This window comes from Buteo buteo, chromosome 3 (assembly GCF_964188355.1).
Source record: "Buteo buteo chromosome 3, bButBut1.hap1.1, whole genome shotgun sequence".
Taxonomy (NCBI): domain Eukaryota; kingdom Metazoa; phylum Chordata; class Aves; order Accipitriformes; family Accipitridae; genus Buteo; species Buteo buteo.
Window position 1 is genome coordinate 32801752 of NC_134173.1, and position 25920 is coordinate 32827671.

At 41.5% G+C, this 25920-nt stretch overlaps 1 protein-coding gene across 1 annotated transcript in view; it reads left to right on the forward strand.

Annotated features, from left to right (window-relative positions):
* LOC142029037 (chloride channel protein C-like) overlaps positions 1-25920 on the forward strand; it is an 82194-nt gene that overhangs the window by 43260 nt on the left and 13014 nt on the right. The window contains exons 12-13 of the mRNA XM_075023266.1: positions 2133-2299; positions 20734-20913. Of these exons, the coding sequence (XP_074879367.1) occupies positions 2133-2299; positions 20734-20913 (347 nt within the window). The remainder of the gene's footprint in view (positions 1-2132; positions 2300-20733; positions 20914-25920) is intronic.

A 25920-nucleotide genomic window follows, 5' to 3' on the forward strand; every position in this document is an offset into this window, starting at 1 on the left:
TGCAGGGCTGGGGAAAATCAGCACAAGCCTCAGAGTTTCTCAATAGCAGATGTAAAACACTGCTGAATGTTTGTGACAACGAAGGATGAGGGCCTGGGCCAGGCCAGCTTGAGTGTTCCCGCTGGAGGATGGGAGGGTAGGAGGAAGGAATAAAATGAGATGAAAAACAAGGAGGAGAGCCTGGAAAGCCAGGCTCTGGTTCTTGCTGGTTCTTGCTGTTCCAGAGATATTCTGTACAGGTTAGAGCAATCACTGGAGAGTGTTTTCTAGAGTTTGAGTTTCAAGAGTTTTTAGATTTAGAGTTTTAGTGCTTTTATAGCTTTTTAGAGTGTTTTTATATTAATTTTTAATGCTGGTTTTGTTCCAGAAGAGTTCCCCATAGCAAGATACTTTAAAAAAAAAACCTTAAAAGGAATCCACAATAAAGGAGTCTCCATCTGTGTGAATGAGTTGCAGCAGATATGATTGAGCAATTCTTAAAATCCCACAGTTGCTGTTTTCCTTTCAACTGACATGTTCCTGGTGTTTTTAAATAAAACAGTTGAATACTAGGTTTAAAGAGACATTCAAAGAATGCTGTGGTGTTATTAGAAATCCCTGGCTATGTCCAAGCAGAAAGGACAGTTGCATGACCCTGTTGTACATGGCTGACCATGCCATATGAGTCCCTTGTTGGGATATACTGTAAATCATCCTGGATGTTATCTTTCCAAACCCAGAACAGAGACAGAAGGAGGGTGAAAGTATAAGCCTGGATAAATTTGCTACCACTTATCAGGCAGAAATGTGTTTATTGGCATTCTTTGAATGTAGATTCTTGGCATACTTAACAATCTCTAGCTAATGAGGTCTATTAAATAGCAATGTGCTGCCATTCACTTTGTCTGAATTGGAGAGAAGTTTCTGGGCAAAAGCCTCTTAGTGTTATGAGGAAAGTTTGCATATTTAATCCCAGGATAATTGCTAATGAATATCCCTTTTTAATAGGATGCAATGGTAGTGGAAATAGTGGGAAGTGAAAGGAGACAGCAGTTTTTGCTAAAAAAGTCTTATTAAGGTAGCATAAAGAGAATATTTCTGTGCAGTCATTTTCACCATGAAAAATTTGTGAGCTGGGCATAAAGAGTATTAAGTGCATTCACATTACTCTTCACTGTGAATCCTTTATTCAAAGGCAGTTGTATTGGTGTGCTTTGTTAAATCACTGCCACCACAGCTGTTAGGCGTTTACAGTAGTAGGTCAAGTGAACTCAGTCTACCTTTGTGCTGCAGTGAGCTAACAGTACTGTTACAGGGGCTGTGTCCAACCACGGAGGTAAAAACAAATAGCTGAAGGGGGATAAAGTATTAAAACATGCTACATACTTTGGCCACTCATCTGACTATACCCTCACTACATAGGAAGAAAGTGCAAGTATACTTAGGAAAGATGTTTTAGGGGAGATACCGAAATTTGTGCATATGTTTCTCTATAACCAGCGCTGCAGTGCCACGTTCATAGTTTTGTGATCATGGGGACAGGGATGCCTGCACCATGCCTTGTACTGCCGAATGTTGTTCAGCATGGTAACTGTGTGATGTTCCTGCTGCTTGATCTCCTGAGCTGGACTTCTGCTGAAAGCTTCTTGTTCCCTTTTCTGGCATCCTTCAAGACAATGTTTGTACAAGAAACTTGTTCTGTCAGGAAACAGCAGTATAGGAAAACAATTTTACATCTCCTGAGCTCAGCAAGCAAGAAAAAATATTTGGATTTGTTTGCATTTTTTAATATTTGTCACAATGCCAAGCTATTTTAAGCAATCTGGCTATTCCATCTCTACTTGCTCTCCTCTGATACTTCAAAATTATCACAAGCCACCTGAAATATGGGAATCAGATGTGAGTTTTAATGTAAGTGCAGTGCTTCAAGCTGATAGGAACGGGAGGGGGAGCTGTCACTGCATCAGCCAAGACTCTCTGGTGGAAGTTTTGATTGATTGCCTATCCCTGGGAAAAGAGGGGGAGTGCCTTTCCACTTTTAGCAGACTGAATTGCTTCCCATTCCCTCGTGAAAGAAGTAGGTAGTCCTGTGCAACCATTGCCATCGTCTCCAGATCTATGAAATAAATGGAAATGTTCTGTTTTCTCCTTAGGTAGAGATCACAAATGATGTCCAGTCCTTGCTATTGATAATGCTAGCTGTCATGGTGGCCAAGATGGTTGGTGACTTGTTCAACGCATCCCTGTACAGTTCCCTCCTGAAGCTGAAATGCATTCCCTACTTGGATGTGGAACCTTTTGTTCGTCACAGGAGAAAATGGTGAGGTCTCTCATGTTGCCGATCTGTAAGTTTTTTGTGTCACGTTCTACACGGAGACTGTGTGGGTTCTCTGAGACCTGGAACTTGGAGGCACAAAAGAGTAAAAGGAGACCCTGATCCTGAACAACATCCCCACAGTGTGATGTGCTGTACAAATAGAACAAAAGAGACTCCCTTTCTCTCCAAGTTTATGGTAGGATCTGAATTACCACTGTCACCAGAGTTCTGAGAGCAGTAAGTGCTCTATAATGCCCAGTTAGATGCTGTTTATTAGTGGTCCAATTGGTCCAATGGATAACCTAGTAGAGGTTCTCACAGACAGTTGTGACTCTCTTTCTTGTGAGCAGATGCCATAGAGTGGAGGAACAACAAGAGGGTATGTAGAGTTCCTTATGGTGGAGTTTGCCTTACCCGACCTCTGGATGCTATTTCTGAGCTTCCTGTGTGTTTGGTACTGTAAGATGTACATTGTCAGGCAGCAATTTCTGCCATCCAAGGATAGAACTTTAAGGCAGGTAGGATGAATTGTCTTCTGGAAGTGCCTCCACTGACTAGACTAAATGAATAGCTTGGGAAAAAGTTACGTTTTTTATTTTTTAACTTATGTTAATCCAACCTGTCCTGTGTATCTTTCAGTGTGTGGACCAGTATCCAAAACTTCACTCTGTTCATGGGCATTTATAAAAAGTAGTAAGAACCATTTTCTCTCCTAAATGGGGGTGCCGGGTCTACATTTATCTGTAGCTAGTGAGAACTCTGTACTATTGTCTTCTGTAAAATAATTAGCAGAAATGCTGACTCTTTAAGATATTCTCTAGGGATGAATTAGGTAATGTAGTGAAGAAATGGAAGGAAAAATGAATTCATTTATTTACCATAGAAAGACTTATTGTTTTTCTTAAGGCATATTTGGGTAGTCCATATCCAAAACCAAAGCTATATGCAGGACACTTTAGCTGTCATTTCTCCCAGTATTGAGGTCTAGTGGACAATCTCTTAGCTTCAAATGACCTTTTAGAAGAATAAGATATTGGTGACTCATTCTCTCCACACTTTATAACTTTCTTCCAAATGTAGCCATATCTGAAATTTTTTAGCAGGCACAGTGAATGCTGGGTATAATCTAACTGTATTTGACATGAGAGGAAAAAGAGCCAGCAATGTGGTAGGAGGAAATAAAAACAATCTGTGACATTATGGATGACTTCTATATGTACCATGGCAGATAAAACAGAGGGGAAGAAGTCATAAAGTTTCCCATGGTATTCCAGTTAGATGACAAGTCCATGGAAAGAATTATAGCTGCTCTCCTCGTTCAGAGTGAGGTCCTATTCACTTGAAGTACAAATATATATACATATATATAGATATAAAATTTAATTTCCCTCCCACTCTTTTCCCTTTCCTCTCCAGGAACATTAAAGAAAGTCTCTGGATAACTTGGTCACAGAGTATAATGATACTCTGAAGCAAAATGCATAGTATCACAACTTGGTAAAGATTTTATAGCTAGACACTTTACAGGCTGCCAAGTTTTAGTGTATATCCTCTTAGACATAGTCTGAATAGGCTGATACACATCTGAACTGGCAAATGTAGTTGCTAAGCTGGTCTCCGTCATATTTGAAAAGCCTTGGCAGTCAGGTGAAGTCCTCAGTGACTGGAAAAGGGGAAACATCACACTCATTTTTAAAAAGGATAAAAAGGAGGACCCCAGGAACTACCAACCAGTCAGCCTCACCTTTGTGCCTGGTGAGATCATGGAACAGATCCTGCTGGAAGCTATGTCAAGGCATTTGGAAGACAGAGAGGTGATTCAAGACAGTCAATGTGGCTTCACAAAAGGCAAATCATGCCTGACTAATCTAGTGGCCTTCTACGATAAAGTGACTGCATCAGTGGACAAGGGAAGACCTATGGATGTCATCTACTTGGACTTCTGTAAGGCCTTTGATACAGTCCCATACAAAATCCTTTTAGCTAAATTGGAGAGACATGGGTTTGATGGATGGCATATTTGATGGGTAAGGAATTACCTGAGTGGCCGCATCCGAAGAGTTGCAGTCAACGGCTCAATGTCCAAATGGAGATCAGTAACAAGTGGTGTCTCTCAGAAGTCCGTATTGAGACAGATACTGTACAATATCTTTATTAATGACATACAGTGGGACTGTACCCTCAGCAAGTTTGCAGATGACACAAAGCTGAATAGTGCAGTTGATACACTTGAGGGAAAGGATGCCATCCAGAGGGACCTTGAGAGGCTTGAGGCGTGGGCCATTGTGAACCTTGTGAAGTTCAACAAAGTCCTGCACCTGCGTTGGGGCAATCACCAGTATCAGTACAGACAGGGTAATGAATGGATTGAGAGCAGTCCTGGGGACTTGGAGATATTGGTAGATGAAAAATTAGGTATGAGCTGGCAATGTGTAATTGCAGCCCAGAAAGCCAATTGTATCCTGGGCTGCAGGAAAAGAAGTATGGCCAGCAGGTCAAGGAAGGTGATTCTCTCTATTTACTCTGCTCTCATGAGACCCCACCTGGAGTACTGCATCCAGCTCTGTGGTCCTCAGTACAAGACAGACACGGACCTTTTATAGCAGATCCAGAGGAGGGCCACAAAAATGATCAGAGGGCTGGAACACCATGTCTCCTGTGAAGACAGGCTGAGAGAGTTTGGGTTGAACAGCCTGGAGAAGAGAAGGCTCCAGGGACACCTTATAGCAGCCTTCCAGTACCTAAAGGGGGCCTACAAGAAAGCTGGAGAGGGACTTTTTACAAGGACATGTAGTGATAGGTCAAGGGGCAACAGTTTTAAACTAAAAGAGGATAGGTTTAGATTGGACATAAGGAAGACATTTATCATGATAAGGGTGGTGAGGCACTGGAACAGGTTGCCCAGAGAAGTTGTGGATGCCCCATCCCTGGAAGTGTTCCAGGCCAGGTTGGATGGGGCTTTGAGCAACCTGGTGTAGTGAAAGATGTCCCTACCTGTGGCAGCGGGGGGGTGGAACTAGATGATTGTCAAAGGTTCCTTCCAACCCAAACCATTCTATGCTTCTATGATTCTATGGCAGTGGCCTATTTCTTGGTCTCTCCAACATACTTCTTGTATGCTCTGTTACCTTGTTATCTCCTCAAACAAATGAAGGTTCACCATTCAGCCACCTTAGACCTCCAGGATCTGAACTGATCCCTAGATCTGTCTTATACCTTTGGCATCCCAAACCCTGAATATTGACTCAAGGGAACTCTGGATTTATAATCTGCCTCCTAAAGTAAAAAAAGTAATAACTGAAACAAAACATGAAGCCTAACATGCAGTCTTTGTAAGAATTCCAAAACCAAGATCCCATTACTTTACCTACCATGAAAAATACACAGATTAAGACAAGACAGTTAAAAAAAATCAGTCCCTGTACATGTTTCCTTATCTCTGTTTCCTCATTGCTTCTGAGCATCCTTGAAACTTGAGTCAAAATTCTACAGAAAGGTGCCTGGCCGTGACTTTTCTTTCCATGTGTTTTCCCTGCAGACCAAGATTTCTCATTTGTTTTCTTTCTGACTGGTACTGCAACTAACAAGATGCTGTGGGAGCCTGCCTATCTGCTTTTCTAGTCTTTCTTTTATCTCAGAGTGATGACCCAGAGTATGTGAGGCTCTGCTGTTTTTAAGTTCCACTTATTTGCTACATTTTAGGAGTATTTTTATCTTCAGATGCCTACACCCAGATGTAATTTTGTGCAGGCTATCCTCTTTCTCTGGTTGTGTCAGCTTGGCTCAGGGTTTGCAACCATGTTATTGCTGCTCTGGGAAAGTGTAGATGACACAGTTACATGTGTGGCAGGTTCTACATCCTCTTTGTTCAATATTAATTATTCTGTAAGATCACAAAATGTATAAACTGTGCATTGCTGGATTCCCCAAATCATAACACGGACAGGGGTCTGCTGTGTAGGAACTAGTAGCTAGCATGTGTTTATAAACAGGTGATAAATTGTATTTGTGTATGCAGAGTGAAAAATTTGGATAACAGCTTGCTTAAATGCCATAGAAATGCCACATAAATTGGGATCCTTCTCCAACTGAAGCTGAAAAGGCTTTGGAAAACAGTGCCTGGTTGGTGCAGGTAGGAAAAATGAGAAACTCAAGAGAACACATGTTTTTAGGTCCTCAGCACTTATACTGTTAGAGAGAAAGTGCAGATCTTCTCTTTCCCAGTTCTTCATCAGTGTTAAGGATGAAAAGACCTTCTGTATTCAATCATTTGTTGATTCCTCTTACAGGGCTGGATAACATCCCCAGGCAGAAGATGTGTTAGATACTGAACTGAGAAGAGAAAATAGCCTTTATATTAACAAGATGGGGGGTGGCATTAAGGTCCAGATCCACAAAAGAATTTAACTTCTAACTGCTGCGGAAATCAGTGGGTACATGAGAAAGCTAAATTATATACATGCTCACTATGAAGACAACTCTGTAAATACTGTTATATATGAAACTGGTGGAAGTGAGACCTAGATCCTCAGTGGTATTTCACTACCTAATCCGTATTTAGGCACTGGCATCTCTGGATGCCTTTCTTCCTATGGAGCAGAGAGGCTTAAGATTTGTTTTCTTAATACTCATTATTTTTTTGGAACCTCATTGATCACACTGCCGGTTGTATTCTGTGCCCTGGTGATAAGGCTCCAAACACAGCTGTATCTAGTACAGGGCTGCTACGGCGCACCATGATTTCCAGCTACATCGCACACCACTGTAAACACCCCCCTTATAAAATCTGGTTCACTGGAACACTCAAAGCTGCTGGCTGCCAGGGAATGTTCTTTAATGAGGGTAAGGAGTACTTGAACACATCTATGACTTGGCATCCCTTCCTGCTTTTTATAAGCTACTATACACTTCAGAGAGAAAATATCTTAGAGGCTACTTTTTAATGGGACAAGTTTACTTAAGAGCTGAGTGGAGCTGGTGCCAGTAGTTCTGTTTTGTTCTAGCTTAATATTAGCCTTGTCAAAGTTCTTATAGCGTCTCCTGGGTGTTTCTGTATTGCATACCATATAAAGCTGGTTTTGGGAGCCAACAATTTTGGCTGGAATATATATTATAGTGGTCTCATTATATTTTTTTAAAGTCTATCAGAGGTGGCCCTATATTAAAGATCCATGGGGCAAGGCTGATTTTTTTCTGTCTCCCTTCTAGTTTTGCCTTAGCCCATACCACAGACATTGGATCCAGAATTTGAGCCAACCCAAGTTTGAGGGTTATTTGGGATCCAAGGTCCCGGTTTGGCCTGTTATAAAATTTGGGGTAATTATCGAACTTTTTAGATGAGGGCTTTGGATTTTGAAAATCACCGGACTTTGGGGAGGAGGGGGGTGCTTTAGGTTTGGGCCTAGACTAGCAACTACTACACTAAAAGATTCCTTACCCATTTTGCTGACACAAGTGTTCATTCAAAGACGACTCATGGAGATGCACGTGGTACATCCTGTCTCGCCTCTTTGAGAAGCCGGTGTGTTTCATGGCTGCTTGGCACTTTCATCCTGAGAGGCATCATTAGGGGGTGGACTTGGCAATGTTTTCGCATCAGAGGGCATCCAGCCCATCTTTTGTAGAGTGTTTGCGATGGAAGCTGGATCCTGTTCTGGCTGCACAAAGGAAAAAGGGAGGGGCTGTAACAAGGCCACCCTTTGTCTGGGGAGAACCCTGGCTGCTACAGAAAAGATGGAGGGAAGGTGTTGAGATGTGGGTGAGATTTATTAAAATTACATTTGGGCTTTAAGTTGCCTCTCTGTCAGGCTTAAGCAAACGTGGCAAAGAACCATTTTTAGACCCCTTTTTTTTGCCTACTCTCCCGTGCTGGGTTTTGAGTTTAGTGTGATCCCATTACCTGAGAAGCAACTGTACGAGCCATAAATGGCAGTATTGATCCCCTGACAAAAATACTGTGGCAGAGCCAGATGTCACTTTATGTGTGTGGAACAACAGCAGCACGGCCTTGCTTTGTTTTCAACGTGGGGTTGGTGGTGCCCATGTGGGATGGGTCAAAGGACTTATTGCTCCCCCCTGCCCCTGCACCGCAGATCTCTGTAGGAAAGTCTAGCCTGTCTCCTTTTGCAATCCTTTCAAACTGGCAAGAGGCTGATACTAGCTTGCTTCACTGTGCTCAAGCCTTCAGGCTGTGCTTGGCTCCAAATTATCCAGAACTGCTCCTAAAAAAAAAGGTGAAGACTTGGTGCACATGAATCTGTGTGAAGAAGGTTGTCTTAATCTGAACATGAACGGAAGGTGAACTTCCAGCTGGGCAGAGTTACTGCTGTATATTAACCCCAATACTTACATTATTGATGCATTTTTTTGCTCTATGACAGGTGGTAGTAAACAAGGCTACTTAGCTTTGTAGTTTCCAGGAGATCTGATTATCTCTCTTTACAGGATTTTGGGGAAAAACGAGACTCAGTGACACTGAGTGATCTACAAAAATGACCTAATGGGCCTTTTCAGGCTTAATCTTCAGTGACTGGAGACACTGTTTTGTCAGATTTTTTTTACTGTTAAATTTCACCCAAAATTTCAAATTTAGCATGAAGAGATTTCACTGTCCAAATTTGAATAACTTCTATTTTGAAAAAGTCACATGCAAACAGTGTAATCGTATTAATATGAATATTCAGATGAGACAGGAGAGGAAGGCTATATGGAGAGAAGCAGGAGACGAAGGAGGAGTGACTGTTCTCTTTTAGAGTCTGCCCCATTTCCTTATGTTACTTTGGCCAAACCAATTTATTTTTCAATCTTCTAATTTACAGAAGGAAAAATAGTGCCTATATACCTCTTGTGGCTTTCAGCGTCTGTTGTCTTTGCCAAGTATTGTCAAATTCTTAAACAAAAGGCCTTATGTAAAAGGCAAAATTTCTTGTGAACTCTAGAAGATGATTTTTGATCTGCTCTAACTTTGACTATTTAATGAAGCTACTACCTAAAGGTACTGCATGAATCAAAATGACTATATTTATTTAGATTAGTAGAGCCAGATAAAGATGCCCAAGATTCTGGTTGCATTACTGTTTATTTTTAGAGCAGAGTCTGAACAAATAAAACAAATTACTCTTCCCATGCTACCATAAATACCAGCAGATATAACCCTTCCTCCACCCTAAAATAAACCTTTCCTACCCTTAGCCATTCCCTTTCCTAAAATGTCCAGCATGAGAGCTGGAGCTAGCGCTGTGCCCTCAAGGTTAGGAGCTGCAGGCTTACACAGAGCAATGGATGAGGAGCAAGTGTGGAGCTGGCCAAGAGGTGGGCTTGGGGAGACCCGGCCAGCAGCACCCTCCTTTGATAGAAAAGGCTGGAGGCTGAGTAATAGCTCACTGCTGACCTACTGCACTTCAAAATGTATTGGTAGTTACTGCAGTTCTCATAACCAAGTATGTACAATAGAAGCACAAACACAGAAGAATATAATGACAAGGATAGCGAAGACGAGCCAGCAATCTGTTTGATTGAAATCCTTGGAGGACCTTGTAAATACTTTAATGTTTACACAGGGCCTGTATATTTGCACAATTACCTTTCCATGAGTCCAAAATGTTTTATACTGGAATGTTTTCAGGCTCTAAGAAATTGTATTTTCTGATATGTCTGAAAAGTGCAGGCTCAGCTTCTCTATCGCCCCATTTTTTTCATAAACAATTAAAGCTGGATTCCCCCCACCCCTGACTATGCAAAATGTAGATGGCAAGTTCTACCAAGATTATATACTGATTGTGATCACGGTATGCTAAGAAGCAAATGTTTTGAATTTACAAGTGAATGTTGTACTGTAAATTATTAGATGCAGCTACATGATCTGCTTTTATTATAATTCAGAAGTGGTGACAAAAATGGCTTTCCTGTAGCGAGCTTTTTAAGGGAAACAAACTTATAAGAAGTTTGAAAGACTGGTTTGGTGCAGTTGGTCACAACCTTAGGGAGAAAGTTTGGAGGCTTGAACAGGCAGATCAAATACAGTGAGTTTTGAAGCAGCTATCCTGTTCCTCTGGTTTCTGTCACAAGGCGCTTCTCTTACCTGTCCAAAGCAAGGTTCCTGTTAGAGTGTGAATGGGACTGTCACGGGGTTGGCAAACTTGCTGCAACTATTGGGCATGCTGTGACAACGGATGGGAACTTAATATGAGCTCCTGGTTCTTGCTGTAAGGTCCGTCATGAATCAGCTATAAGGTCCATAGCAAGTGTAACACAGTTCCCTTCAGCTCATGGAGGAGTATTTCCACAGACGCTAAGTTGCTGCTGCGGCCTGTCTGATGTTGAGGGAGGGATAACAAAGCCACACTGACTTTTGATGTGTTTCCCATTTCTGGGGACTCCCATGAAACCGAAAGAGGTGACTTCTGCACACTCTCCGCAGAAGGAAAGGCGCTGAAGCAACATCTGGAACTAATCACCTGTTTTCACAGCTCACTGGTGGGCAGCGAGCGAGCCGCTCTGGCTCCTACAGGCCCTTACGTAAAACATGCACACAGCGACTTTCAGCTGTGGGAAACTTGAAACGGCTTCTGCTGGCCCAGCAAGGAGGAGACTGACTCCCTTTTGGCTCACCTGGGAGGACAGGCTGCCTGTATGGGTACCACCACAGCCTTCAGATGTGGTAGCATGCAGGTGGAGCTCACACATACACACACAGAGAAATCGCATCCAGCCATCGGATGGGGTTTTCCACTAATTAGTTAAGTCTGCTCTGGTGTCTGGCCACCATTTGGCAGGTACTGACAGTTTCCACTTAAAGCCAGCCAACCTCACCGGAAAGCCAGCTGTGCTGGCAGAGTGGCCGATCTCATGAAGATGTCGTTGAACAACTGTTTGAACTCATTCAAGACATGGTGGGTCTGACTCGAAGTGGGCTGAAATCCCATGGGGGTCTTTGCTGCATAGGGGAATACAGACATCCTTTTATGTAAGAGTTATACCTCAGTGTTCCCGAGTAACATGTAAGGATATCATCTTCATTCTGGCACTGGGGACTGCTTCCAAGTTCACCTTAAGCTGAAATGGATTCTCTTTGCTGTTCACATATATGTCACTTTTTCTGTTCCTGTGAGTGTTGCTACATCCTCATAAATATTAGTAGTTTGTCATAGTGGTTGCCATGATGGAAAGAGTTATTTATTTACAAAGAGGAAACAGATGGCACAAAATACTTTAATGAATTTCAGCATGTTTGAGAAACGAAATACCCATTTTAGAAATAATATCAGTTTTGCGAAGCTGTTAAATGCTATTTCATGCAATCACAAGGGAGGCTTGTTCTTCAGTACACTGAGTGTACACAGAGCCACAGCAGAAGTAAGGCAAAAAAAAAGGCTCAGAATGGAGTAGTTTTATGGAAAGTCATAAAGCCATGAGCATAGTTTTATTAGCTGCTGCCATTCAATACGTGGAGTTGTGACAGTAGGTGAGTGGGAGATGAAAGCATCAGCAGATGGAAAAAGCCTAAGGAAGCTGAGTCCTGGTGTTGGGGATAAGGAAGGAGAGAGAGAAAGCAAGTCAGACACACAAAATCCATTCCCAGAATTTTGGGTGCATATATTGACTGTGTTTCATTATAAATACACCATCAGGTGCAGGGAGATCGCCACTCATTTTCTGGAAGAGTAGATAAGTAATACTAGCATTCATGATCTTATTTTTAACTGGGATGTAAGTACAGGCATATTCTCCACTTGTAGTGGTGGGTCCTTGCTGTAAGTCATAACTGAGGAAAAAACATGCGCTGCACGTGAATGGTACTTAGAGAGCAGGGGGGTTAGTTAAAGAAATATTTTTTTAAAATGATGAATATACGTAGAAAGTTGTAGCTTACAGTATTTTTATGAAAAATTAATTATGGTTCCCAATGTGCTTGTGGTGTAAGAAGTGGGCTAGATTTGTTTTAGAAATGGGAATGCTGAAGTTTTGAGGGCTTAAATGCCTTTCCCAAGGAAGTTGATTGTACAGCTGGAATGAGAAGTGCTTTTGCTTGAAATCCTAGTTTTAAGTGTCAAAACCTTCTATTTACTGGACTGGGAACAGGGTATAATCTGTATCTCCAGATACCCAATGTTATGTTTTAATAACTTGACTACACTTTTCCACTAGAAAGTGCCTGATTCTTGGAGGGACCGAGCAATTTGAAATCTTTTTCATATTTTTTTCCCTTCCATTTTACTTAGTTTACTCATTTTGTAGTGTGTTAGACCTAAATCTCTGTACCTCATTTTGACTAAAAGGTCATCTGATAATCTGTGTCTGATTATTAAAACATATATTGCTGTCACTGTCCATTCCCAAAGATTTTAAAGCCAACATTTTTAATATATTAGTCGGTCCTTTCTTGGACCAGGCAGAGTGGAAAAGCTAAGGTGGCTGGTACAGTACATGAGGGTGGAGGCCCTGAATGAAGCTTTTATAAAAACTGTCTCATAGGAGCTTTCCTCTCTTCTTTCCAGTTTGGATTAGGTTTTTTGGCATACGTTTACAAGAAACTCATCATGTCATTGCATTCAAACTGCAAGAGCCAGCTTAGTATTTTGTGAATTTCCCTTGGAAATTGCTCTGCAGTGATCTATCCAGAGAACATGCATTTTCCTGTTTCTTTGGTTATAAGCAAGATCACAAGGTATTTATTTTAGTGCTCAATTTACTTGCTTCTCTCACTTTATTCCTATGGAAGTTTGTTTGAAACTTTACTTTCAATTTAAATAGCTTGTACTGGTATAATTTTGAGAAATTACTTTCTTTGCCTCTGATTATAATGCCAGGGCAGATGGATTTAACACAAGCTTAACACTTTTACTTTTTTTTGGGGGGGGAGGGGGAAGATTCCTGCAGGGTCAGATAATAATTTGAAAAATACAAGGATAGCTGAATCATTCCCCTTCTGAATACAGTAATAATAAGTAGTATGTCCACCAGGGTTAAGGGTTAGCCCGTTAGACATCAAGATTGGTAATCCATCTTTGGATCTTTGTGTACATTTACACACATTCATATGTGTTGTCTCTAGAACCAGCTAGGCATTGCTTGCAGGGGTCCTCCTTTCCTGACCATTCAGCTGAGCAGCCTCGGTGGGAGGGTGTTTACTCCCAGCCCCCTGAGAACCTGTGTGCTTCAGCATCCCCCGTGTCTTGGAGATCCCAGGTGAGGGTTCAGATCCCCCAAGGCTGAGGTGAGAATCCATTTCAGAACTCTCACCTTTCCACCAAATGTAGTCTTCTATAGGTCATGTCTGTCGGATGCTGCTCTTCAATGGTCATGGTGCAGTGCCTTGTGTTGGACTCGCAGTGCTGCCGATATACGTGTAAGGGCTGGGAGCAGGTGGGTGCCAGACAGCTGCTTGTTTGGACTGAGACATGTCCACACACACTACTAATCACGTGGGGAAATGCACAGTTCTGAATAGAAACACCAAGTGTGTTCAGATGCCTTCAGGTTTGGGTGGAAGTAGTGAGCAGGCACCATCAGTAGCTCTGAATATTTAGATGCCCGTACTCCCCTTCATACTGACATGGCTAAAGTAGGCTGCTAGTTACAATCTGTAAATTTGGGTTTGGACTTGCACTGTGAAAACTAAGTCAAGAACCATGACCTTTATGTTTTTATCTACGGTTTCGCATGTGGTGCACTGAGACCGTAGTTTTTAAGCTGCTGTTTGAGTAATTCCAGCATGTGGATCCACTCACATGATCCTTTACCTGCTTATCCCAAGGTCTCATGCACAACCTAATTCATTTTTTTAGAGCTAAATGCCCTCATATAAACAGCTACATCTATGCAAAGTGGGTAGAAGCTGCTATTTTTTAACTTAGTAGTATTTTATGCTGACAGTGCTGGTGGGAAAAACTTCATAAGGGATAAAGGAACAGAAAAGCAAACTCTTGGCAGAAAAGCCCCAAACATTCAACATTCTCCCCCCCTCCCCAATCCATCTCTTTTCCAAAACACAAAGGCTTTCTTGTCTGTTTCCTTTGTTTCTTTTTTGTTCTGCAATTTTTCAAGCATTAGAGAGAGACAGTTTCCCAGCAGATTATGAGACCTTGTGGAAATCCATTTGTCTTTAGCATACAGTAGTTGCTGAACATATATAACTTTCAAATCCTCGCTGGGAAATAAGTGACAGAGACATTCAGCTAACCCAAACAACACATTTCACAATAAGTGCTGTACTATCAAAAGGCCTTTAGACTGAATAGCTAAATGTCCCCTCATTTAAGGATATTGAGGGAGCCAGGACCAGGGGATGCTGGGAAGCTTGTCCTCTTACAGTCAATGTAAATATTTGTAGATATACTGAACGGAGACTGAACTCTGCCAAACTTTTGGCTCCTGATTTAACTAGAAGAATTTCTCACTCAGTTTAGCGTTCAACTAAAATAGAGACAGCAAGGAGTTGTAGGCCTTGCCTGCCATGCAAAGTTCCCCTGAAAACTGATTTTAAATAGATCTAATTAAACAAAAGCATATCACTAGCATGCGTGCATTTACATCAATGCACACGGTGATTTTATTGGTTTAATTAGCTTTAAATCAGTTTGAATTTGTCTATTTCAGGGGTTAGCACTGAATGGAGCAAATTAATTTTAAAATTAATTTAATTTAAGTCGTGTCCTTTTCCAGCGTAAGGAGGTTTTATAGAGCTTTTTGTTTCCCTTTATTGATCTCAGTGGTATAGTGTAAGCATACTTAAAGAACCATTTTTCCACAGAATTCACTTGCAAAACTACTGAATTCAGTCATCTGCACATGATTAACATTTCTGTAGTACATATATACTCTTCTGTTATATAGTGAGATCAATATTGGCATGTAACTTTTGGATAAGCTTTTTCATAGTTTGCTTTTACCAAACGTCTTGTTGAAAAGAAAATTGGTGGGCCTGTGACAAGTATGTAGAAATCTTTTTTTTATAACTTTAAGAAAAAAAAAGAATTTGTATTTAAATGTAAGCAATTTCCTGCAATGTTGTGAGTTTATTCACAGTGGGATTTCTTTAAAGATGATAGAGCGAAAGAAAGCTAATATAAATAAACTGTATTTATAATGTAGTAGCAGCTACGGGTCCTCATAGCAGTGTGGCTGGTTCTGTACTAGAATGAAAATTACGAAATAAATCTGTTCAGTTTTTCTGGCCAAATGAAGTGTATTTTAAAAAAAAAAGAATGCCCTAGTCTCAGAAGATGTGTGAATAGTAGAAACTAGGGCTGAATAGCTCTAATACTTGCCGATGTTTATAGCACAGCTAAATAATTTTGATGACCTCCAAGCTGATGATGTTCACCTAAGCTAACCAGCCTGGCCTCTCAATTGTTTGGAGTCCTGACTCTGCTCAGACTAAAAATCACCACAAGCATTAAGCAAACCTCAAAACAACCTCCTGAGAACTACTTATACAAGATGCAGTGGCCAGTCAGGGCAATAAAACAATGGTTTACAAGAAGCCCAAATAAAACCTAGGGCTGTCCTGAGCAGGACGGCCTGTGGCGAGTCAATGGATAAACATTCTTAGTGCAGAAAGTGGAGGATGGGAGCGACAGCTAAAAAAGACGAGGGCACATGTGTGAATAAATCCAAGCAAGCAGCACTGCCTGTATTCTCATGCACCTTGGTCCTTGGAGTGTGTTTGAGTTAGGATTATGCTTCTCTCCCCCGCCTTTAAGTCCTTTTAATTATTTGAAACTTGCATAAAATATAGAGTAAATCCTATTTGAAGTAAAGTTCTCTTGTACTGCGTGTTGCCTAAGGAAACCTCCATGTTATGATTAGATCTGTTATGGTTAGATCCTTAACAATTTATTTCAGTGGGAAAACTTCCATTGGATTTAATAGCAACAGGGCCCAAACTACATTTCCATGAATCATTTCGAGACAGTTTACCATTCAGGCATATTGGCTTCCTACCAAATGACTGTTTTATTTAGGTCATAAGGCAGATAGATTGTCTTCATTCCATGTTATATCCAGTCTCATGCATGTGCTCTTGAAAGGAACCTGAAACTTGGATATCATAACTTTGGTGAAATAGTCTTAATACTGTAATACATTACGCTACTATAGTGAATTACATTTTTGGACAAAATGTTCTCACATGTCCTATAAAAGAAAAATTTACGTGAGATCTATTTTAGTAGTGTGGCTACAGCTCTGTGTCTCTCCTCGAGGTAAGTCTAATCATGTAAGAAAAATCTACTTGATAAAATCCAAATGTAAGGACCTCTTTTTATTCCATATAAAAAGGCATTCTCAAAATGGTTAATGAAATGTCCTTGCTTGAAATTGCATTGTGCAACTGAGGGCTTTGTTGCATAAACACAAGCGTGCAGCAGCAGTGGCACTCACCAGCTAAGCAAAGTGTTCTTGGGAGGCATCTGGGCAGGCTCATAGTTGTGCAGGAGAAGGGACCCACCGATGGTAGGGACCCTGCCCGCAGGGGCTGATGCCTGGGCACGGCATACATTTGCTGTCTAACTGGCCTGTGGGCAGCACGACTACCTGGAGGGCAGCTGGCATGGCTGTTGGAGGTCAGTGCGCATGTAGGTGCCTGGGATGGTTTTTAGGCTCCTGTTCACTGTTTGTACTCTCCTTCTGGCTCTTCTGTGAGTTTCCTTTGCCATCTTTGGATCTTGGCTGCTGCTCGGAAGGCTGATTTGGTAAAGGCATGTTAAGCACCCATTTAACAACAGCCTGAACTCCCAGCCACACAGAAGGAGAGGCACCAGGAGACCTTGGTAGGTTGTGGGTGGCAAATGGAGACTGCCGTGATGGGGAAGGCTAGAGACCTGGGATTCCTGGCAGTAAGAAAATGGCTCCTTCTCCACTTTCAGATCTGCAACTGCGGAACAGGTTTAGCGCTCTGGACACATGATTTAGTGACAGCAGCCATATGTAAGACACTCAATACCTTGTTTGCTTCACTGTCTACCAACAAGGACTCCTAGGTCTCTGAATTTAGTGTAAGGATTCAAGGAGAACTACTAGCAGTAGCTAAGGACTGAGTGAGGGATTACTTGTGAAAACTTGAGCAATAGTAGTCTATGAGACCAGATAGGTTGCATCTAAGGATGCAGAGAGCACTGGCTGATGTCTTTGCAAGTCTGCTGTCTTTCATCTTTAAAAGGTTGTGGAGACTGGGGGAGATCCCCAGTGATAGCAGAATGACGAGTATTGTGCCTGTGTTCAAAAAAGACCGAAAGTTCATCCTAGAAAGCTACAGGTCAGTCAGCCTCACTTCAGTCACTGGGAAAATCATGAAAGTGAGTCCTCTTGGAACAGATTTCTGGGCACATGAAGGAGAAGGTGGTTATCAGGAAGAGTCAGCATGGATTGACCAAAGGTAATCCATGCCTGACTGACCTGATTGCCTTCTATGCAGAAATGAGTGGGTGTGTGGACGAAGGGAGAGCAGTGGATGTCATTTACCTTGACTTTAGCAAGGCTTTTGACACTGTCTTGCATCATGTTCTTGTATCCAAGATAAGATGTTACAGTTTAGAGGCTGAACAACCAGATGGTACAGTAAATGGTTGGGTGGTTGACCTTAGAGGGTGGTGGTTAATGGATCATACACTGCCTGGAGGCCTAACAAGTGGAGCACTGCAGGGTCTGTCCCTGGACCTGGCCTGTTTAACTTTTCCATAAATGACTTGGAGGAGACAACGGAGTGTACTTTCAACAGAATTGCAGATGTTGCCAAACCGGGATGGTCAGGGCTGGGCCGCTTGCACTGTGAGGCTGCAGGACTGGGGCTTGTTCAGCCTGGAGATGAGGAGGCTTTCAAGGCACCTAACAGTGTGCCTCCCCTCCCCCTGTAACTGTTGGAGATCATGGAGAAGATGGAGCCATGGTCTTCACAATGGTGCATGGTGGACAAGAAACAACAGGCACAAGTTGAAACAAGAGATGTTTCAGAGGATAGGAAGGATATGAGGAAATACCTTTTCCCCATGAGGACAGTGGGGCAGTGGCACAGGCTGCCCAGGGTGGTTGCGCAGCCTGGAGGTTTTTAGGACCCGACTGGAGAAAGGCCCAAGTGCATGGTTTGAGCTCATGGCTGAGTCTACCTTCAGCAGGAGGTTGGACTAGGGAACTGCTGAGGTCCCTTCTGACCTGAATGATCCTTGATTCTTACAATCCTATAGATGCAACTCCAGTTTGGCTTGTTTTTATTCTAATTTATTGGTAAAGGCTTTCTTTAGCCAATTCTATTTAAAGATGCCTTGGCCTTGTAACAGTCTTTCATAAAACAACTCTTTTGCCCACTTGTCTCCTCCACCCCCAAAGCAAGGTTATTCTTTAGAGCAACAGACAGAAGACTCATTGAAAGAAATGTCACTGACAATGAGCAGTGAATCAGTGCTACTCCTTAGTATGTTCTTACATCTGAAAAAGCTGGCCAATGATAATGAAAGGCGTATAGTTGATGTAGACAATACAGATAAAGCCAAGATCACAGAAGTGTATAACGAGTTATCCCTCGCTTTTATACAAATGGCTGATTTGACAAAACCTAAGGATGTTTCATGGACTTCTGCAGTAATGTGGAACATTTGCTTTCTGTGCAACAGAGCAAAACTGTGAAGTTGTGACAACGGAAAACTTACGTACGGCTAAGAAATACACTCTAGAAACTGCTGGAATGCAACAGTATTCACATTGCTCTTATTTAAAAATCATTTGGGGTTTGCACATATTTCGTGTAATTCAGGAAGTAGCTATTATCATTAATCATGTTTTCACATTGTGTCCACTTTGCTAGGTACAGTACTTTTAATAGTAATACAGTGTATAGTATTTCTCAACAAAGCTTAAGGCAGGCAAATACAGATTTTTATCTGGCCTATGGAGATGGAAAAAAGGCAGAAGATGAACAGGAATCTACTCATTTAGGAAAAATAAAATTCCTCTGGTGGAGTTTTTTATGCAACAAACAGCCACAGCGGCACATTTCTGACAGCAGCTCATCCCGAGCAGCATCTGTGGTTCCCACTGAGTTCCATCACTTGTACTGCATCAACTGGTAGCACTAGGTGAGATTAAGAATGAAAAAATCCATCTCTTTGGGATTTTTAGGTTCTGTTTTCAGTAGTTGATACTAAATTCTGCACTCAGCCATTTTGATTTGCAAGGTAAACTACTGCTCATTTTAACCCAGAAGCAAAATGAGGTTCAGACAGGTTCATTTTTCCATAAGTTTGTGTTCTGGTCCCTTGAAACATGGATCTGTCATAAGATGGTGTTCCAAATTTTCATTGCCTACAGTCTGTTTCATATAACTGGGGGTGGGTATGACGTGATTCAACGCATATAAGACTGTTCTTTTTCAGGATTCATTTAAATCTATCCCAGTTTAGAAGAAGAATAAACTTGTTTCACAGCTGTGTAGGTGCCATGTATGAAGTGCATTGTCTTCTCAGTTCAGTTACTCTTAGGCAGGTGGTCACATCACAAGCCGTCAGAATAACTGATGAACAAAAATAGCTTTGTGTCTCTCAGGAGGGAGGACAATAATTAACAGCATATGGAAAGAGTTGCTTTTACCACAGGGATGAAAGGTACATTGGTAAAACAGGATGTGGGCAAATTTATGCTCCAGTTGTCTCTGTGGTTTGTGTCAGCCTGTGTCTGAACAGGAGATTCTGGCTTATGGTGTGTCCAGATGATAGTCAGAATAATTAATGTATTTTTTTGAAAATAGATAATATAAAACAAGCTCAAAACTAGAGCAGTTCATTGGCTTCAGTGGTAAGAATCTGGCCTACTGTAATTCCATAGAAATTACTCCTGAATTTTGCAGAAAGTATCTTTATTTTTCATTTCACCCTACTGTCAGAAATAGTGGGTACACCTGTTTTTCAATTTTGTATGTTCATATTTCCTGAAACTTTGCCTAGAACCTGAAAAGTGTTAGAAAGTACTGGAAAAGCCATGTATGATTTGTAAGCTATCTTTGAAGGGGCTATCTTTCTAGCTGCTACTGCTGCAAAAAACTCTATTGCAATGATAAGTGTAAGCCTGAATTTCTCCAAAGTGCTTAACTTTAAACTATTTGATATCAGCCAGAATTCCAGAGGATTTCAGCTTAGATTAAAAATCTTTTTTTAATGTGAAAAGTCATGCAAATTGATAAATGAGTGTTATGATATCCTGTCTAGGATGACCATGTCATGCATCTGGTTGAATTTATCATGTATCTCGCACAAAGAAAGGCAATGCTTGATAAGCAGTTTTATTGGGTAATTAATTTTTTTTTTTACATGTGCAAATAAAGCAGATTGATTTCCATCTTGAAGTAATTTACTAACACATTATAAACTCGTCAAACGCTAACATGGTACAGTATGCCTCATTTCCTGTTTACTAAATAATCCTTTGGCTGTCTGCTTTGTGTCTTTCAGGTTGAACCTGGAATTGTTCTCTGCCAGGGATGTCATGGAGCCTGGCGTCAGAGTCCTTCACCTGAAGGAAAACATTGCCTCCTTGGCTCGGCTTCTTGCAAGTACAAGCCATGGTGGATTCCCAGTGGTTTGCAGGCCCAAGCCAGACCATGCAGAGGTGTTCCAGGGAACTATTAAAAGGTAAAAATGCTATCAGATTGATATAATGTGATGTTTCTGGCCATTTATTAGAATTTTTCTCTTTAAGCATCTGTTTGTAAAGATTATTTGGGATGGATATGGAACTTGTTCCTACTTTCTTTAGCATGAAGAGCAGGTGTCCTTTAAAGAAAGGACCTAGGTCCTTTCTAGTACAAGGTTATCTATTGCATCAGGTATTTATGGAAACAGCACCAATGAAACGATCTTACAGGAACTGCAGAAAAAGGGCATATTGCCCTTCAGAGCCTTAAAGGCTCACTGAAACAGTAATATAAAAGGATTTGAATCTAGTTACTCATGAAATGTCCCATGCCAATTCAAAGCTGGCCCGCTCTTTCTTCACATTTTTTTTCATTTTATTAGTGTATGCTTTTACAGGAAATGAGTTAACATAAATCATATCACAGACGAGATAAGCAACAAAGTCACTGGAAATAACATGCTAGGGTAAACAAGAATTAGACTAAAGGAGTCCTTGCCATATGAGGGACTCTCAAAAGCATATAAAATCTCCTGATAAATGAAGTGTTTATGGTACTGTATTTCATACGACGACAAGACTGAATTCATCCCTTCAGGAAGGTCTCTTAAGTCTGTCCTTTGAGTGGTGATTCAGCAGTGGCAGAGGCAGTGGCTTAATTTCCACCTGGAGTATCCTAGAGCAAAGGAGAAGATGCATATGCAACTCCTACTGCATAGGACTTCACACAGCAAAGCCCTATGAATTATGCTTCCAATAACTGTAATACAAACACATGGCCAGTTTTGTATTGTAATATCATAATCTTTCATAATTTGTGTGCTGTCTTTTGAATGAATGACTATAGTTTTCTACATCTTTTCTTGTAGAGAATTTATTTTAAATCCAGTTCTGGTTTAACACCTTAACTGTGTGGCATTTGGGAGCTATCTGTGAGCAAACAAGGATAAAAGCATTTTCTTCTGTTGATTTGGATGGGGAAAAATGTTATCCGTCCACCATCAGTGGAAATTTGGTTAGGACTTGTCTGCTTGCCTGCTTTATAACGAATTTTCAAGGATGAACTGCTGGCAGCTGGATCACATGAACTTACCTCATAGCAATGTGGTCAGCTGCCCTTTTGGAGCATGACGATGGGAAGGGTGTGAATATTTACTAAAATTGTGAATTTGCTTCATTGACAAGTGAAACAGTTTGTATGAACCTTTTAGGAAGAGAAATACCTGCTTGGAATGAGAATTGTACAGTGGAAATTGTTTGGGTCACAGTGGCCTGCAGGAGTAATGACATCAATAAATGCAGTATCATATACTGCATACAATATGTATACTTGTTCCCTCATGGTGATGCTATCATAAACATTATTAATAAGAAATGTGCTAAGGCACTAAACCCCAAGTTTCTAAGTGATACTCTGCATTATGCACCAATCTGAAGATATTATATAGCACAAACTGGTGTGCTTTTTTACTTCTCAGCTGTCTACAGCAATAAAACTAGAATGTACACTAACAACTGATACAGCCAAAGTTCCTTTTAAATTCAATTTATAGTCTCATCGTTTCCTTATTAATTCAACAAATCACCTTGCAGTGAGCGTCCCAGGCTGCTGAGGAGTATGCTGGCTTTATGTAAATACCCTTGTGCTTTGTAAAGCAGAGCAAAGTGTTGTGGGAGCAAGCAAAAAGGGGGGATGGAAGGCTGATCACTAGCACATCCCAAAGAGAGGCACCTTTAGGGAAAAGCTGATGCTACCTGACAATTCTGGTAGGCTTGTGGTTTGCTTAATCCCCAGAGATCTTTTATGGTACATTTTGTTAGAGCCTTTTAAAAGGGATGAATGAAAAAGTTCATTTCCCTGCCACTTTCAGCATAAATGAGCTGTTGTTAGACTGTTTTGAGTAAAGCCAAGATAATGAATGTTTTAAATGGTTGACAAAGAAGTAGCAAATGTTTTTTTGGCCAGTCGCTTGCTCACTCCACTGAAACCCATACAGAGATGTTGTCTGGGAGCAAGCATTGCATTCTGGGGTGCTCTGATGACACCCCTTCTTGCCCCAGTGCGTGTCCAGCGGCCTGAGTACTTGTGTGATGAGTTCTGGGTGCCTTGTCCCCAGCGGGGAACACGGGTGACTTTGCTGTTCTGCTATTCTCACCAACACCAGGAAGGGAATGCTCTGCAACCATCCTCTGAAACAAGCCTCCAAAAATGTGATGTGTCATGGAACTAGTGTATTCATAACCATAAGCAGTTAGGATTCGGGTTTTCCATGTTACTCATAAAATTACAGCTCTTGCAGCACGTAACTGTTAAGACCAAGATGAGAAATGCTGTGAACTTCTTAAAAGAGAAGGATGCTGTTCAATCTCCTACCTTATGAGATCCAATGTAATCCCATGTGGAGGTGACATGACCACAGGCAGAAGAATGATAAGTTATTTTTCCATCTAGTACATCAATAATGTTAAAGTGGAGGAAATGTGGCTTGCCTGGCATATTTTAAAAAAGGTGGCTTGGGGAAGATGCAAAAAGTAATTGCCATGGTGTTTTCCTTGAGAGTTGCCTTGGGCATTATTATTGATTCTCAAACGTGGTTGTTTTGTTTTGTTTTGTTTTCTAGCACAAAAATGTTATTAGGTTAAAAAGAAGGGGGCAACAGGCTAATGAAGGGAAAGAAGCAAACAATCTGCTAAGCTTGCATGAAGGCAGCAGCAGCTCATAATTTTTTAATACTGTTTCTCATTTATGTGTTTTTCTGTAACATTTCTTCTCATGAAATAAGCATGGATGAAACACTGTAAATTTGGACCAAATGTAAAAGTTATTCAGTACCTGCCCACACTTGGAAACTGTAGTGATGAGAGTTGCTGTGCAAGGACAAAGTGTTGTTATGTTTTGTAATACATACGAGTGATTCTGACCCTTTGAAGAGAAAAGGTCAATGTCAGTTCTTACAAAAGCAAGGATTGTGGCCAAGCAGTGTTGGCTGGAACTGGCATGGGCCTACAAATGCACCTCAGTGCTGGCCTGTAGCAAACACCCAGATATTCCAATTTTATTAAAAAAAACACAAATAAACACCCCCCCCCAAATCTTCCAGATCTCCCTAGTGGGGCCAGATTTTTCTCCTACTCTTTGTGATCTGGATGGTTACCCACTGGGCATCAAGATGAGATCACCAAACACGTTTTTACATGGGTGACCTAAATCTGAAGCCGTTATCTTCCCCAGTTGAGTAAGCAGTAGAGACTAAAACCAAAAGCAACTACTAAAGAAAACTCCTTGGCTTTAAAATTGTTAAAGAGGAAGCAAACTGTAGCTGAGAAGCAAGTTTCCAAAACAAAGATCTCCTTGGAGTAATATTTTGACACTTTGCCATAGGCAGAGCTCTGTGCATGCCTGGGAAACCCTTGCAGAATTCAGTTTGAGGAACGTGTGGCTGATGAACTTGATGAACAGCATTGATGGGGGTGATTGACTTACTGTGTGCAATGCAGAGGGTTGAGGGACTTGCCCCCCCCCCTTCATTTCTCCCACAGTAATGATGATACTTGCACATCAGAATAAAACAAGCTATTCTTTTGCACTGCAGCTGAAATGCCACCGCTGTCTCCCCCAGCGACTGCAGGATGGGAGCTGGGCTGTTATGAATGTGTTAGCCCAGAGTCTGCTGAGAGCTGTAAATGTCATGCTCTAAATGGCATGCCCTCCTGGCTAGGTGGAATTCATTCTTCGGAGAGACCTGAGGATAGGACCACTGCCTTCCTTCCCAGGAAGTTTCTGCCAGACACTGCGTGAGGCTGCAAATGCATATTGCGGAGTTGTTGGGAGGTCCCCTGGCTCTCTCTTGCCTTGGCTGCTCTAGTCTGTGGCTCCAGATCCTCCTCCAGTGGGAAAAGATAGAGTTATGCTTCTGCCTAATTTCTGTGAGACCAAAACTGAAAAAAGAGCTATTTTTTCACTTCCACATATGTTACAATGTACTGGTGTAGGGCCATTGTGGGGCAATGAAGTGGTTCTTTGACATGATGAAGAGATTAGACACATCATCACTTGTGTTTTGCTGCTCCATCTTCTTTGCCAGAGGTTACTTTATAATGTAAACCACAGTAAAAACAGAAGACATAGAGGATTTGAGGAGGAAAGCTGTAGGTAACGAATTTCTTTTCCCTGGCTGTGGACGTGGCTGGGATAGAACATGGAGGGCGATGATACCTCACGGTCATCAGCAACATCTTTGCTGCCGTGCTGTGCCTCCTCCCATGGATGATCACTTCCCTCCACACGCTTCTGTAACGCTCATGTACTCTCTGATTTCTTCCACCAAAATGGATGACAATGTGCTCTCTACCTAGGTGCTTTTTTTGTGAGATGTGGTTTATGCCTTATTATATGTAGGTTTCCTGCATATTTGTGACTGACGAATACCATGTTCCTTCCAGGAACTGTTCTGATGTTGGTGGCTTTTCTTGCTTTTACTTCACTTTGCCAAGGAAAATGAAGGAGCAGGGTTTCCGTACTGCAGTTAAATCCTCCTGGTATTCACTGAAGAAAAACAGGTGGATGCTGGTGTCTTGTTAGGCCAGGATCTGTCCCCTCGTTTTCCTTTAAGGAGAAGTGGGGCAGAGAGGCAGAAGCTGGAGTGCTGCCCAGCAATCTTAATTTCTGCCTTGAACACAGCTATGAGACAATTTTTCTGGAGAAACTACTGGGCTGATGAATACCACTGAGTAGCCTGTTTGGGAATTTTACCATAAAAAAAAAGCCATTTTGTTCATGCCTGAACCTCTCAGATCTGTACAATACATAGCTCTCCAGTCGTAAGGCTGAAGGCTGGATTCCTTGTTTTTGCCTTTGCACTCTTATCTACATAGCTGTTAGCCATTGCTCTGCATTTTGTTTGTCTACCTTTTAGCTGAAGGAAAATTTTTTTTGCTTGATTTAATTTGATTGGGAGAAAGTAATTATGCAGAAACCACAGTATCTCTGACTGTAAGCAGACTGT